We start from the raw sequence: 16,425 nt of genomic DNA, 5'->3' as shown, positions 1-16,425 counted from the left end.
GCAACACTGCCGTCCGGCTTCCCTCTCCACGCCGGCCACCAGTCCTCCGTCCACCTCCTGCACCCACTGCATGCTTGTAGCTTTTCTTTCACACGTTAATCCTAGTACTTGGGAGGCTGAGACATGAGGATTGCAGGTTTGAGACCAGTCTCAGCAACTTAGTGAGACCTCGTTTCAAAACATAGAGTCGGGGTGTAGCTTGGAGGGAGAATGCCTCCTGTGATTAATCCCCAGTGAAACACACACACACAGACACACACACACACACGCGCGCGCGCACGTGCAATCTGAATTCAAAACAAACACTTCTCTATTGTCCATTTCGAGGTCCTTGAAGGCTGCAGTCAGGATCAGGGTCTTTTTTCTCGACATCAGAGCAGAGCACAATTATGTCACAACACATAACTCTCGAAGATAAAATTCTAGGGCAGATAGCATGTGCATGGGCACACCCCTGCAAAGAAGCACACCGTGTTGGGCACCACGCGCTCAGTATGGCTCCTCGCCTAGCGCAAAGTGAGTGCTTAAACACTGAGTGAAAGCGCGTGTTCCTGAGTGCGTGGAGGACCTTGCCACCTCGAGGGGAGATGTGAAGGTGCTCAGTCCTGCAGCCCCGGCTCTGTAAGCGGCAGATCGGACTCTTGCATGAAAACCCAACCCGACCAGAGCAGAGGGAGGCAGGACCGCGGTGTGGGCGGAGCTCCCTCCCAGGAAGGGGAGGGCTTCGCTGCTGGACGCCTGCCTCGCAAGCCCTAACCCTAACCCTAACCTGTATCTTGTCCCGCTGCCTGTTGATGCTGACGCCTAAACCTCTGTGTTGTTTCAGGCGGCCTCTCTGCCTTTAAGTCAGGCATTGACACCATCGCCAGCCCTGCAGACGTAGACGCCCACTTCGTCAATGACGTCTTGGCCCGGGCTAAGTTCTACAGAAGACATGGCTTTTAGCCCACTGGGGCTGCGCTGGCATGAAGCTCAGATGCCCTTTAAGAGCTTGTGTGACCTGTTGTGCCGATCCTGGCAAAGACACAGATAAAGTTATGAAAGAGAACTTGTTTCCCAGTGTTCTTAATGAAAGTGAGCGTTAAGCCGGGCATGGTGGCGACACCTATGGTCCCAGAACAGTCAGGAGGATTGCAGGTTTGAGGCCGGTTTCAGCAACATAGTGAGATGGTTTCAAAATTAAAAAACAAAAGGCTGGGGATGTAGCTCAGGTACCAACTTGTTCCTCTGGGTAAATTAGAGGGACGGGACCCAAATTATCTAGATATTTGCTTTCAGGCTCTACTTTTTTTTTCTTTTGGCGGGTCTGGGGATGGAGCCCAGGGGCATTTGGCCTCCAAGCTACATCCCTGCCCTATTTTTTTTTTTTAAATTCTTTACTTTGAAATAGGGTCTCACTAAGTTGCAGAGGGCCTCACTTCGCCGAGGCGATCCCCCGTTAGCCTCCCAAATGCTGGGGTTACAAGCGTGCGCCACCACACCCGGCTTTCAGGCTCTATTTAAAACCATCTATAGAGTTGGGTGTGGTGGCGCACGCTTGTAATCCCCCACACTTGGAGGTGGAGACAGGAGGATCGCACAGGTTCGAAGCCAGTCTTGCTGGTTTAAAGACCCTATTTCCAAATAAAATATAAAATAGGTCTGGGAGTGTAACCCAGAGGTAGAAGGGTTCCATCCCCAGTACCCCCCCCCAAAACCTATAGAAACCCAGACTTCCAAACTTCCCAGTTAAAAACAAATTTTTATTTGAATTAACTAGTCACTTTTTTACTACAAATGTCTAGACTTTGGGTGCCAATTTTTTTTTTTTAAAGTATTGGGAATTGAACCCAGGGGCATTCAACCTCTGAGCTACACCTCCAGCCCTATTTTTTATTTATTTATTTTTGTGTGTGTGATACTGGGGGTGGAACCCAGGGGCTTTTCTACCTCTGGGCTATACTCCCAAACCTACTTCATACTTTATTTTTCTACCTCTGGGCTATATTCCAAAACCTATTTTATACTTTATTTGGAAACAGGGTCTCATTAAGTTGCTGAGCACCTCACTACGTAGCTGAGGCTGGCTTTGAACCTGTGCGATCCTCCTGTCTCAGCCTCCCAAGTGCTGGGATTTTAAGTATGCGCCACCACACCTGGCTTGTTTCTTTCTTTCTTTCTTTTTGCAGTATTGGGAATGGAACCCAGGGGCATTCTACCTCTGAGCTACACCCCCAGCCCTATTTTTTATTCTTTATTTTGAAACAGGGTCTCACTGAGTTGCAAAGGGCCTCATTAAGTAGCTGAGGCTGTCTGTGAAAACGGATCCTCCTGTCTCAGCCACCCAGATGCTGGGATTACAAGTGTGTGCCACCACGCCCAGCTCTGGCTTCTTTATTTTGAAACAGGGTCTCACTAAGTTGTTGAGACTGGTCTCGGCGCCCCTGCGGGTTCCAGGTGTGCCGGCCACGCCCACAACTTGCTCTTCCTCCTGTTGGAGGATGAGTCGTGGAGCCCTCTGACGGGACAGCAACTGTGCACCAGCATCTAAGACTTGGGAGGAGCCGGGCATGGAGGCGCAGGCAGAGAATTCTATCACGTAACAGCACCCAAACCTAGACATCTACCACATCTAGACAGTAAGGAAGAATCAGGGCAGGTCTATTCAGGGAAAGAGGCTGGGATTTAAAATATATTTAATGAAAACATTTTCTCACCAACTTGAAATAAAAACGACTGGTATTTTTAGTCTGCAGCTGCTAGGACCTTGGGCAGAGCTGCGTCCTACTCGACGGGCTTCAGCCGCCAGCGCACCACCAGCTCCCCGGTGCTCTTGAGGCAGGTGTGGGCCATGTCCTCTTCTGCCGGAAGCCCTTGCGGCAGCCTCAGGGGTTTGATCCTGGGCAAGAGAGGATGTTTAGAGTGGTCGCCAGCCGAGACGCGCTTTTGCGAGCCGCAGGGTTGAGGGACAAACCTTATCAGGTGCTTCACGACCTTCAGCTTTGCATTCACCGACGGGATGTTCTTGTGGACCTGAGGGGTATGTGCCTGGGAAGAGGAAACAGCGTCAGGGCTGAAAGGAAGAGCGCTGGGCCCAGCCAGGTGTGGCGAGCAGCCTGTGGTCCCAGGGCTGGGAGGCTGCGGCAGGCGGATGGAGGCTCACAGCCGACCTCAACAATGCAGATGGGCTCTCAGCAACCTAGCGAGACCCTGAGAAAAGGGCTGGGGTCAGGGCGGGGGCGCGCCCCAGTTCCATCCCTAGTACCAAAACACAGTTTTAGGAAAATGTTAAACTGAAGGTTCATTCTGTTTAAATAAAAATCATATCTATGTTAACACTAAGTAAAAAAGCCAAACACAGAAACTTTAAAATGTATAATTTTTTTTTTTGCAGTACCGAGGATGAAACCCAGGGGCATTCTACCTCCGAGCTCCACCCCCAGCCCAATTTTTTAGTCTTTATTTTGAAACAGGGTCTCACTGAGTTTCAGAGGCCTCACTGAGTAGCTGAGGCTGCCTGTGAATTGTGATCCTCCCATCTCAGCCTCCCGAGTGCTCCCACAAGCGTGCCCACCACGCCCGGCTAGAATGTACGAAATTTAAAGCGAACTTAAATGACATTAAAAGGACTAAAGTGGTTCTGTACCTTTTGCAATCCAAGCATCTTTATTATATCTTTTTCCCAGTACGGACGTCTCTTTGCACTCTTGATTCTGGTAACGAGGTGCAGCTTGTGCGGGTGCTGTGGGTCCCCACCGTACTTTTCATGATCACCAGGTGAAGGTTGAAACACCTAGAAGAAGATTTAGTGGGAAATTTTCAACCAACAGTTTCTGTATGCCTTAGTCCCTTCAAAACTACACAAACACACATGTATAACACTACACAATTTCACCCCCAGTTTTGTGTGTGTGTGTGTGTGTGTGTGTGTGTGTGGTACTGGGGGAGGAACCCAGAGGCTTTCTACCTCCGGGCTATACTCCCACACCTATTTTATTTGGAAACAGGGTCTCACTAAGTTGCTGAGAGCCTCACTAAGTAGCAGAGGCTGGCTTCGAACCTACGCGATCCTCCTGTCTCAGCCTCCCAAGTGCGGGGATTACAAGCGTGCGCCACCACGCCTGGCTTCATCCCGTTTTTAATCCTCGACCTCAAATTGAACATTCCTACCAGTGTACTCAGATACACACAGTCGAAGAGTTTACACCCTAAAAAATGTACATATATTTGTCTGTTAAGCCAGTAAGCCATGAAAGGCCAGGGAGGACGCTGGGCTGGGGGACTGCCAAGCTCTGGGCTAATCCCGCACAACCCCAACTCCTGAAATCCTGGAAAAAGTTCAACGACAGCGGTGACAGACCCACGGTCACCAGGGCTGGGAGTGGGCGGGGAGCGAAGAGGAGTGGTCCGTGGACACTCGGGGACGTGAGTGCGCCGCGCGACCCCGTGCTGTGGGCCCACCACACGGCGTCTCTGTCAGAGCCATGAGCTACGCGAGGAGGAGGAGCCGGAAGCATGTCTTTAGTTAAGCGTCGAAGCCGTTGTCTCGACCGCAACCACTACACCGAGCCCGACGCTGCTCTCAGGGAAGCCGCGGGCAGGAGGACACAGGAAGGCTCCGGCTCTCTGACCCATTTCCTGTAATCTAAACTGCTTTCAAAATAAAGCCCATTAGTGAAGGGGCAAAACAGGAGCCTAAATCGACGGGGGTCTGGTTGGTATCTGTAAAAGAATGACAGGCACGGGACATGTAATGGAGAAGCCGAGCGAGTCGCAGCAGAGCCCGGCCAAATCGTGAGCGCGGGCAGAGGCCCGCTGTGTTCTCGGGGCAGTGGCTTAGAGCAAGGAAAGCAGCCGGCAGCACGCGGGGCCTGCCGCGGCAGCCGGGGCGGGCGACAGAACTCCAACTCACACTCTCTCTCTCTCTCTGTCACTTTCCCTCAGCCCTATTTTTTATTCTTTATTTGGAAATAGGGTCTAAGTTGCAGAGGACCTCATGAAGTAGCTGAGGCTGTCCTCAAACCTGCGATCCTCCCATCTCAGCCTCTGGAGCACTGGGATTACAAGCATGCGCCACCACGCCCGGCTCATCAGCTATATTTTTATGGTACTGGAGAATGAGCCCAGGGCTAGTCGACCTCTGAGCTACATCCCCAGCCCAGTTTAATTTTTACTTTGAAACAGGGTCTCACTGAGTTGCAAATGGCTTCCCTAAGCTGCTGAGGCTGGCCTCCAACCTGTGACCCTCCTGCCTCAGCCTCCTGAGTACTGGGATTACAGGTGTGTGCCACCATGCCCAGCTTACTTTTATTTTTATCATTTATTTAGCTTATTTTTAAGAACCATCTTTTACATGAATCCTATTGTGTTTTAAACTCGGCACTACCACCTATATTTACACATAATTTAACATAAAGGCTTTCAATATTACAAAATAGGTATCTTTTAAGACACTATTTTTTTAAAGCAACATTTAAAAATGAACATTGTTCTTACTTCATCTGGAATTCTTGATCTGGTAAATTTGTGACGAATACACTCTGTTCCAATGAGAGGCTCCACTCCTTTGGCCACAGTCTAAAATATAACGGGGGGAACATTGGCTCTTTGGGAATTCTCACGCAGAGACCCACACCCACAGGTCTTCAGGTGTTCTTTTTTTTTTTTTTTTTTTTTTGGTGGTACTGGGGGTGGAACCCAGGGGCTTTCTACCTCTGGGCTATACTCCCAGACCTATTTTATATTTTATTTGGAAACAGGGTCTCACTAAGTTGCTGAGAGCCTCACTAAGTAGCTGAGGCTGGCTTCAAACCTGTGCGATCCTCCTGTCTCAGCCTCCCAACCGCAGGGATTACAAGCGTGCGCCACCGCTACGCTACACTCCCAGACCTATTTTCATATTTTATTTGGAAACAGGGTCTCTTAAGCCAGCGCAGCTGGCTTTGAACCTGCGTGATCCTCCTGTCTCTGCCTCCGGAGCACGGGGATGACAAGCGTGCGCCCCCGCCTGGCTGAGGTGTTCTGATCCAACTTAGGGTCGTAAGTGCTTATCTCAGCTCCCTAGCTGACGAGCACACCTCATCTAACCCCAACTACTGCAAAGATCAAAGGCACACAAATAAGAATTCTAGGCCAGGGGTTGGTAATTGTTTTCCGTAAAGGCCCAGATAGTAAGAATTTTCAGCTTTAGGGCTAGACTGTCTCTGCTGCCAAGACCTGACTCTTCAACCAGTATAAGGTGAGAGCAGACAGAAGCAATATGCAAATAGGTGGGCATGGCTGTGTTTCAATGAAACTTTATTTACAGAAATAAGCAGCAGGCTGAACTTGGCCTGGACACCACGGCTTACCAACTCGTGTACTAGACAATGTGCAATAATTCACCCTCACAAAACAATGCAAAGGCTGGGTGTGGTGGTGCACACATGTAACCCCAGCTACTCAGGAGGCTGACGCCAGGCCCGAAAACTTAGCAGACAGGGAAGAAAAAAAAGTTGGGGGGGGCACCTGGGGGAGTAGTTCAGTGGTAGAGTGATAGGACTGAAAACCAACGTGAAAGACACCCGCGATAAGCCGGGAGTGTGGCGCACGCTTGTCGCCCCAGGACTTAGGAGGCTGAGGCAGGAGGACCCGGGTTCGCAGCCCGCCTCAGCTACTTAGGCTCTCTGCAACTCAGTGAGAACCTATTTCAAGATACAATAATAAAATATTGGGCTTGGGGCGAAGCTTAGAAATAGAATGCACCTGGGTTCAATACCCAGCACCCCCCCCACGCAATTAAAAAGAAATTTGTAAAATAATTCAATTTGCTTGCGTTTTTTTCTTTTCTATACCCCCAGCCTTTTTAGTTTTTGTTTTGAAACAGGGCTTCTCTAGGTTGCTAAAGTCTCGCTAAATTGCTGAGCCTGGCCTCAAACCTGGAATCCTCCTGTCTCAGTTCTCCAACTACTGGGATTACAAGTGTGCACAACACCATGTCTGGTTTGCCTGTATGTTTTGCACAGGAAGAAAAAGAATTCCTAAGGAGTAGGAAAAGGAAAAAAAAATAATTCTTGACTACTTACCTGTACACAGGCTGGGGGCCTCAGAAGCACCAAGCGCAAAACCCCTGCCATGAGCACCGTCACGGGTCTCTTTGGTGGCTGTGAGAGGCAGAAAACAGACAAGAATGTCTTAGAAACCGGATCAGCAAGAAAAAGCCGGGAAGCCGGGCGTGGTGGCGCACGCTGGTAATCAGGAGGCTGAGACCAGATGCTCTTGGTTCACAGACAGACTCAGCTACTTAGTGAGGCCTTTTGCAACGCAGTCAGACCTTATTTCAAATTAAAGAATAAAAAATGGGACTGGGGTGTGGCTCAAAGATAGAATATCCCTTGGTTCCATCCACAGTACCACAAAAAAAAAAAAAAAAAAAGAAAGAAAGAAAGAATTAAAGAGAAAAAGAAAAAGCCGGGTGTAGTGGCACACACTTGTAATCTCAGTACTTGGGAGACTGAGCCAGGAGTATCCCAGGTTCAAAGCCAGCCTCGACAACTTAATGAGGCCCTCCACAACCTAATGAGACCTGTTTCCAAATAAGAAATAAAATCAGGCTGGGGATTTAGCTCAGAGGTAGAATGCCTCTGGGTTCAATCCCCAGTGCCACAAAACCAAAAAGAAACTGGATCAGCAAGATAAGAGCAAACATGTTGTGTCTAACTGTACAATCTCGGCTGTTTTAATATAAGAACAAGAATTAATTTTATTTACTGTGGCACTGGGGATTGAACCCAGGGACATTCTATGTCTGAGGCACACCCCTAGCCCGATTTTATTTCTTACTTGGAAACACGGTCTCGGAGGGCCTAAGTTGCCAAGGTTAGCTTTGAACCTGTGATCCTCCCAGGTGCTGGGATGACAAGCGTGTGCACGACAACGCCCAGCTCACCAATTCCTAAAAAAAAAACAAGGGCTGGGGCGTAGCTCGGAGTCAGACGGCTGGATTTGATCCCCGGTCCCAAACCACAAAAACCCTCCAAAAAATAATAAAAGGAGATTTTAGTGCGCGGCAAGTTTGCACCGCCAGCTGCGGAGGGCCGCGGCGTCCCTGAGCCGCAGCGGTCTACACGGCAGCGTGTCTCCCCGGGGCCCCGCGTCGGGGACTAAGCATCAGCACCCAGAACGCGGGCACCCACCCGACTCCCCGAGGTCGGCCCGCGGAGCCCGGCCAGAGTCCGGGACGGGCACCAGCCGCCGCGCGGCCGTCGCCAGGGCAAGCACGCGGCCAGGGCCCCGGCCGGGCGGGGCGGATCGCGCCCCGGGGCCTACTCACCCGCGCCCGCCCGGCCGGAACCTCCCTCCCCGGGGCGCGCGGCCGGAGGGACCGCCAAGGCCGGACCGCTTCCGCCCTGACTTCCGGGGGGGGGCGCTGCGCCCAGGGAAGCCACGCCCGGCGTCACGTGACCGCCTCCCGGAAGCGCGGCGGCCGGCCCCTCCGCGGCCCGGCTGGCCTCGCAGGGGTGCCGCGCCGACATGGCGAAGCCCGTGGCGGCGCAGGACCCCGAGAGCTTGGCCGCAGTCACCGTGCTCAAGCGGGCGGTGGAGCTGGATGCCGAGAGCCGGTGGCAGCAGGCCCTGGTGTGCTACCAGGAGGGGCTCGATCTGCTCTTGCAGGTCCTGAGAGGTGAGCAGCCAGCCCGGCCGGGGATGCCCAAGTGTTGCGGGAAACAGAAACTGAAAATGATCCCTCCACAACGCCGGGAAGCCGACTAGGAGAGCGGGAGCGGCTGCAGGACAGCCGGGCTGGCTTCTCTTCCGTCTCTAAGAGGCGGATGCCATCACGAAAACGAGGGGAGGTCCTGTTCTAGATTTTGAAAGACTTAGGAGGTATAACCAGTGTACTGTATACGCCTTGACAGGTAGGACCTGGCCTTGAACCAACTTGAAAAGATGTTTGGCTCTGTTATGGAAGTTTGAATAGGGATTGGGTGACATTAAGAGTATTAATTTTGTTACTGTGGTTTTTCTCGAAAACTGTTCTTAATATTTAGAGACGCAGAATGAAGTCTTTGGAAAGAAATACTGTGATGTCTGTTGTTCACTTAAGCAAAGGAAAAGTTGAGGCTGGGGTTGTAGCTCAGGGCTAGGGTGCTTGCCTAGCATAAGCAAGGCCCTGGGTTGGATCCCCAGCACTGTGAACACTACAAACAACAACAACGAGCCTGGAATCCCAGTACTTGGGAGGCTGAGACAGGAGGGTTGCAAGTTCAAGGACAACCTGAGCAACTTAGCAGTAAGACCCTGTTTAAAAAAAAAATAAAAATGGGGGTGGTGTAGCTTAGAGGTAGAACACCCCTGGATCCAATCCCCAGAACCATAAAGTAAATAAAAAGGGCTGGAGATGTAACCTGGAGGTAGAATGCCCCAGGATTCAATCCCCAGTGCCAAGAAAAAACAATACCTGAATGCCCTACATGAAGTCAAATTTGAGCTTGACATCGGTATTTTAGGATTGAGGTAAACCATGCTGAAGAATAAGATGTTTGTAAGAAACTTGGGAAACTGGAACTAATGTTTGAACTAAATAGAAAAACTATTTTGAAACATGAGACTATATTTTTCAAATTTATAGGCACCAAAGATCCTACCAAGAAATGTTACCTCAGAAAAAAAATTTCTTACTACATGGATAGAGCAGAAACCATAAAGAAATACTTGGATCAAGAAAAAGAAGGTAAAAAGGCTAATTCAGAAAATGTGTCCAGGGTGGGGCACATAGCTCCGTGCTGGAGCGCCCACCTAGCTTGTTCAGTCCCCAGCACTGCCAGGCATGGCAGCACGTGTTTTGGGAAGCTGAGACAGGAGGATCGCAGGTTCAAAGCCAACCTCAGCAATCTAGTGAGATTCTCAGCAACCTAGCTAGACCCTGTTTCAAAACAAAAAAATAAAAAGGGCTGGCTGAGGGTGTAGCCGAGAGGTGGGATGTCCCTGGGTTCAATCCCTAGGAACCCGCTCTCCGCCACACACAGTCAAAAGAAAAAAATGTCTGTAAGCTGCTGTCACCTCGCCCGTTCGCTCTGCACCCCGGCTCCTGCCTCAGTGCTCCGCGTGGGCTGGACCATCATGCCCGGGAGCTTATGCATTCACTCCACATTTCCTCTCGAGAGAGATAGAGTTTTGTTTTTCCTTTTGTGGCCCTTGGGCTTGCGCCCAGGGGCTTTCCACCTCTCAGCTACACTTTGAGCCCTTTCTGCTTTTTGCTTTTGAAACAGGGTCTTGCGAGGTTGCTGAGGGTCACTCTACTTGCTGAGGCTGTCCTCAAACCTGCAGTCCTCCTGTTTCAGCCTCCCAAGTACTGGAATTATAGGCATGCACCAGCATACCTGGCTACGCCATACTTTCACAGCTCATTTCTGCTTCTCAGTAAGAAGGACGCATGGTCCTGTCGCGGGCACACTGAACAATGAGGCCCGGCTAATGTGTTCTTTTTAGACAACCTCTAGGAGCTCCAGGCCTCACAGCTGAGCCCCTCAGCCTCTCCCTGGGCACATGCCACAGAGATTCTGGTGCTTTTTCAACCCTCTTGGTAGAGAAGCAAACAGCGCTCTTGCCAGAGTGAGGGCCAGCCTGCCCACATCAGGGCTGCGTTGCAGGAAAGCCTACTAGGAACGTCTAGGCGCTGTTTCCTGGAGAGGAGCCGAGCCACTGCTTTCCAACATGGTGTAAACTAGCACCATGCCAATCAGGAATTGCCACCAAAGGTCACGGGTTTTAAAAACCTTAGAGTTCTTTGATAACTTGGCTAATAATTACTGATTAGAATAAACAAAACCAGTGTGATTAGCCTATTATTGCGGAGACATTTAGTCTTTAGTTTGAGTTACTATAAATTTCTTTTTTTTGGTGGTGGTACTGGGGATCGAACCCATAGACATTCTACCTCTGAGCTATACCTAGCTCTATTTTTTAAATGTATTTGTTTATTTTTTGCGGTACTAGGGCTGGAACCCAGGGGCATTGTACCTCCAAGCTACATGCGTCCCTTTTTTGTCTTTTTATTTTTGAAACACGGTCTCACTGAGTAGGGCCTCACTAAATAGCTGAGGCTGTCTGTGAACACGATCCTCTGGTCTCCACTTCCCAAATGCTAGGATTACAAGCGTGCGCCACTGCGCCCGGCTCCTAGCCCTATTTTTTATTCTTTATTTTGAAACAAGGTCTCACTAAGTTGCGGAGAGCTCACTCAGTAGCTGAGGCTGTCTGTGAACCTGCGATCTTCCTGTCTCAGCCCCAAGTCCTGGGATTATAGGCGTGTGTCACCATGCTGGGCTTACCTCAGAAACCTGTTCCAAGAAACATCTGAACTTGGTCCTTTTGCCTTTCCCTCATAGATGCAGAAGTCACTCACTCAGGGAGTGGTCTGCCTGATTTTCCTCTGCGTGTGCAGTATCTCACAACATGAATGGTCCAGAGAAGACATTCAGTATTTATTGAGAACCAATTTTTAAAAATTAATTTTTAACTGATGCTGATCAGTCACTATCTATGAAATATAAAATGTAAAAAAGTGATCACAGAGCTGGGTGTGGTGGCGCACGCTTGTAATTCCAGCATTTGGGAGGCTGAGACCAAAGGATTGTGGTTTGCTGGCAACCTCAGCTACTTAGTGAAGCCCTTTGCAACTCAATGAGATCCTGTTTCAAAAATAAAAAGACTGCCAGGCGTGGTGGCACATGCTTGTAATCCCCATGCTTGGGAGGCTGAGACAGGAGGATGGCACAGGTTCGAAGCCAGCCTCAGCTACTTAACGAGGCTCTCAGCAACTTAGTGAGACCCTGTTTCCAAATAAAGTATAAAAAGGTCTGAGAGTGTAGCCTGGAGGTAGAAAAGCCCCTGGGTTCCACCCCAGTACCACAAAAAAAAAAGAAAAGAAAAGAAAAAAAGTGATCACAGGTTATGTTACTGAAGCTTGTATTTTGTAGATGGAAAGTATCACAAGCAAATTAAAATAGAAGATAACGCCACGGGTTTCAGCTATGGAGCGCTTTTTAAAGACTACCTTAATGAGGCTGTTAAAGAAGTGTGGGTAGAAGACCCTTACATTAGACAGACGCATCAGGTAAGTGAGACGTACTGACACAGTGGGCCAGCCCTCCACGTCTGCGGCTCCTCGTCTACACTCGGCTGAGGCGCAGACTTAAACCGTGGCGCTTGTAAACGTGTGGACTCGTCATTCCCTGAACAGTTGTATGCAGCGTTCCCGCAGCCTTCCTTCCTATGGTTTTGGGCTCAGTTCCTGCGAGGCTGGGGCCCAGGGCGTCGGGGCATGGTGGAGGAAGAGCTCATGGGTGTGCTCCTCTCCTTATGGAGGCGGGAGGGGAAGGGGGAAAAGACCCCTGGTATAGTTCCCAAGGCCGCACCCCAGCCCCACACTGCCTGCCTCTTGGGTACCACCCAGGTCAGCCCATTACAGTGGATTTCCCCACTTCCCTCAGCACTCAACCACAGCAGCTCCAGACATTAAGTGCGCTCTTTAGGGGACATTTTATATCTAACAGCATTTACATTGTATTAGATAGTATAAGTAATCTAGAGATGGCTTAGTATCTGGGAGAGTATGCAGAGGTTCTCAGCATATGCTACGTTTTATATAATGGACTTGAGCATCCTGGGATTTTAGCATCCTGGGGGTTGGTCCCGGAACCAGTGCCCCACGGATGCTGTGGGACCACTGTCACAGTATTTAAATAACCCATCCTAATGTCTTTCAGCTGTACAATTTCCTTCGCTTTTGTGAGATGCTTATTAAGGGACCATGCAAAGTCGAAACCATCCACCTTCTCACCTCTCTGGATGAAGTAGGTATCAAAGGAAACGACTGACTTACTACCTTGATCCACTTACGAGATGTGGTCTGACCAAGAAAGACCAGACGCCATGCTTCAGCTACATCTGTTTCCCGGGGAATTGACTTATATAATAAACACAGCCCATCTTGAGAACAAGGCTCTTGCTCTGCAGACACTGACCTTTTATCTGGCCATGTTCCTAACCCTGCCAGTTCAGTAACCCTGGACATTCCTAGAGGTGATCCTGCTGTCTGCAGTGTCGACTGTGTGGTCTCTTCCAATTTCATCTGAGATTAGTGGCACGACAGTATGCATCTCTGTCTTGATTCTGACTCCCACAGGAGTGCTTCGAAGTAGTTATGACTTCTAGGATCGATCTGACAAGTAGACCACCTCAGCTGGATGACAGCATCATTACTAAAATGTGTTTTGTGCATGCGGAGGTTACTGGGGATTGAATTTGGCGTTCTACCTTCGAGCTGCACCCTCAGCCCTTTTGGTTCTTTATTTTGAAACAGGATCTAAGTTGCTGATGTTGTCCACAGACTTTTGATCCTCCTGCCTCAGCCTCACAAGCTCTGGGATTATGGCATACAACACCACGCCTGGCTACTAAAATACATTTAAGGAGATAAGCTGGAGTTGTATTATGCTTGTGTTAGAAAAAAGCATTGCCAGGTCTGGTTGCACACTCAGCAAGAGCCTGTTTCCAAATAAAAAATAATACAGGGCTGAGGATATAGCAGGAAGTAGAAGTCTCCTAGGTTCCACCCCCCAGCACCACACACAAACAAAAAAATAATTATTTTTATAAAAACAATTGCTCTTTAAATTATATTCTTAAATTCTTTGAGATAATAGACATTGAAACTAGAACTCTTTTATTTATTTTTTTTGGTACTGGGGATAGAACCCAGGGACATTCTACTTCCAAGCTACACCCCCAGCCCTATCTTTTATTCTTTATTTGATAACAGGCTCTCACTGAGTTGCAGAGGGCCTCACTGAGTAGCTGAGGCTGGCTGTGAACCGCGGTCCTCCCATCTCAGCCTCCTGACTACTAGGATTACAAGCACCGCCATGCCCGGCTGAGCTTTTTCATTGTAATCTATGTATACTGTTCATTGTATAGCTTAGGGATAACTTATATTAAAGCCAAGGCAGTACATTGTATTCTTGCTGTCAACAGGGGAGTGGGAGACTGCAGCAGAGCAGCGGCCTGCAGGAAATAAAGAGCTCACTCATGCATCACGGGGTGCGCCTGGAAGTGGAGTACTCCTCCTCAATACACGACAGGGAGATCAGGCGAGTGCACAGCACTTTGATTTTATGCGTTGAAATAGTAAAATCTTTCAATGTTATATAATGCACATACGCATCACATTCATTAAAAATTCAGGTAAAGCTCAATTTATTAACTTTTATTTTTGAGAAGGAAAAAACTTTGTTCTGAGTTTAGTATTTCCTGAGTAAAATTTACATTTTCTGCATCATGTGGGGAGAAGGAAGACTTTTCTACATAGTGTATACGGTTATGATATTGAGATGACCTCTGTTCTAGTGCAGCGTGGTAAGTATTCTAGTATTCATGATGGTATGCCGAGTCAGGAGGAGGACGTTATATGAAATTGTGTGTGTGTGTGTGTGTGTGTGTGTCACTGGGAGTGGACCCCAGGGGCTTTTCTACCTCTGGACTATACTCTCACACCTATTTTATACTTTATTTGGAAACAGGGTCTCACTGAGAGCCTGTAGCTGAGGCTGGCTTCGAACCTCTGCGACCCTCCTGTCTCAGCCTCCCATGTGCCGGGGCTACAAAGGTGTGCCACCACGCCCAGCTTCCACGTGCTTGGCACCGGTGTTTTCATATGATACCAGCGGTGCCCTCATTTTTCATGAAAGCTGAAACCCAGCCTAAAGATGCAAAGTGCAGGTGCAGCTGCTGTGGTTGACCTGTCCACCCTCCCATCTCCTGGAAGACCTCCACAGCCGCCCTCAACATCCTTGTTATCAGAACAGCAAAGTCTCATCAGCAAGCTGAAATCCAAGAGGAAATTTCAGTTGTTGTTAGACCTTGTTACCAGCTAGCCAGGTCAACTCATGTCCCTACGGCCCTTTGTGCACTGTGCACAGCCATGACTGACCTGTTTGATTCAGCTCCTGCCAGGGGAGGGAGCAGCTTTGTTGGGGGAAATGTGGCTGATATTTGATGCACTTGTCTTTCACGTCTTGAATATAATACTATATGCTAATTTCAATAGGTTCAACAATGGATGGATGATTAAGATTGGAAGGGGACTTGATTACTTTAAAAGACCACAGGTAGGATATAGTTTTATGAGAAAGTGTGCAACACTCCTTTTGAATAATTCTTAACTATGCTCTTTTCTTCTAGGGTAATTTTTCTCTTGGATTCTGTGATCTTGATTTAAGACCATGTCGTGAAACAACAGTGGATATTTTTCACAACAAGCATACAAGAAAAATATGAAGGGTAATAGGCTGATGTCTCTATTTCTATTTTAAATCATGTCTTAGTCCACTGTCTGCTGCCAAGTGAACACCACAGACTGGGTGATATATAAAAAGAGGTTCATTTAGCCGGGCGTGGTGGCGCACGCTTGTCATCCCCGCGCTTGGGAGGCTGAGACAGGAGGATCGCACAGGTTCGAAGCCAGCCTCAGCTACTTAGTGAGGCTCTCAGCAACTTGGTGAGACTCTGTTTCCAAGTAGAGTTTCAAATAGGTCTGGGCGTATAGCCTGGAGGTAGAAAGCCCCAGGGTTCCACCCCCAGCACCACCAAAAAAGAGAGCAAGAACATGGTACTGGCTTCTTGTGAAGACCCACTTTCTTAACAAGGCAGAAGGTATCACGTGGAGGCAAGACCGAGCTTGGCAGAGAAGAGCACACTTTATAACCACGCCTCTCCTGCGAGGCAGAACCCTTGGGACCAGTCACCTCTGGAAGGCTCCGCCTCCATCATGCTGCATTGGGTACCAAGTTTTCCAAAGGAACTTTTTGGGACACATTTATACCATACCAAGTGAACACTGGAATTTTTTTTACTTTGAACACATCTTTTTAAGTGAATGAACTTAACATTAAACTTTTATATTTCCACTAAGTTTTAGTCCCATTGTTTAGTTGTGGGAACAATTATAATTCTTTTTGAAAACATTACTACTCAGTAGACTTATAATGTCTCTTTTCAAGTCACATAGCTAATTTGAAGATTTTTCCCAGCTCCTCTGTCTAGCTGGTGAAGAGTAAGTCAAATAATGGGCATGTATTAGGAAGATGAGCTGAATATTAATCTTGCCGAGGGGAGTTTATAGAGTCATGGAAGAAAAATCATCATAGAGAAGCTTTAAGATGGGCTTGTGGCTAATAACCCCTAAAATGTACAGTGGCCAGAGCTAGAGCTCCGTGGTAGAGTGTGCTCTTAGCATGTGCAAAACCCTGGGTTCAATCCTAGCACCATGAGCAAGAACACACTGTTAACCACGTTACCCTTGAGGAAACTGATGTTGGTGACACTCATCAACACTCAGTGTAACTGTCGCCTAGCTCTGTAAAAGGTGAATCAACGCCCTGAGTTCTGATGTGTCTCATCCCTCCT

General features: G+C 48.7%; 3 protein-coding genes across 3 annotated transcripts in view; 2 read left to right on the top strand and 1 right to left on the bottom strand.

Moving 5' to 3' along the window:
- Positions 1-945, top strand: part of LYG2 (lysozyme g2) — a gene marked incomplete at both ends in the record, with an annotated part of 4,079 nt that extends 3,134 nt beyond the window's left edge. The window contains one exon of the mRNA XM_080711463.1: positions 827-945. Coding sequence (XP_080567589.1) covers positions 827-945 — 119 coding nt within the window. The remainder of the gene's footprint in view (positions 1-826) is intronic.
- A 1,818-nt stretch (positions 946-2,763) lies between these two features.
- MRPL30 (mitochondrial ribosomal protein L30) lies at positions 2,764-8,492 on the bottom strand (the record flags this gene model as incomplete). The annotated part of the gene is made up of 6 exons (XM_080711462.1): positions 2,764-2,878; positions 2,954-3,027; positions 3,626-3,772; positions 5,476-5,556; positions 7,044-7,121; positions 8,418-8,492. The coding sequence occupies 6 exons, from the start codon at positions 8,490-8,492 to the stop codon at positions 2,764-2,766; spliced, it is 570 nt and encodes a 189-aa protein (XP_080567588.1).
- On the top strand, positions 8,491-15,323 carry MITD1 (microtubule interacting and trafficking domain containing 1; the record flags this gene model as incomplete). The annotated part of the gene is made up of 7 exons (XM_080711908.1): positions 8,491-8,641; positions 9,590-9,691; positions 11,940-12,076; positions 12,729-12,815; positions 13,996-14,111; positions 15,068-15,128; positions 15,202-15,323. The coding sequence occupies 7 exons, from the start codon at positions 8,491-8,493 to the stop codon at positions 15,295-15,297; spliced, it is 750 nt and encodes a 249-aa protein (XP_080568034.1). The 3' UTR covers positions 15,298-15,323.
- Positions 15,324-16,425: the final 1,102 nt, after the last annotated feature.

The sequence above is a fragment of the Muscardinus avellanarius genome (assembly GCF_963383645.1).
Source record: "Muscardinus avellanarius genome assembly, chromosome: 15".
NCBI lineage: Eukaryota > Metazoa > Chordata > Mammalia > Rodentia > Gliridae > Muscardinus > Muscardinus avellanarius.
This window is presented reverse-complemented; position numbering and strand designations above follow the sequence as displayed.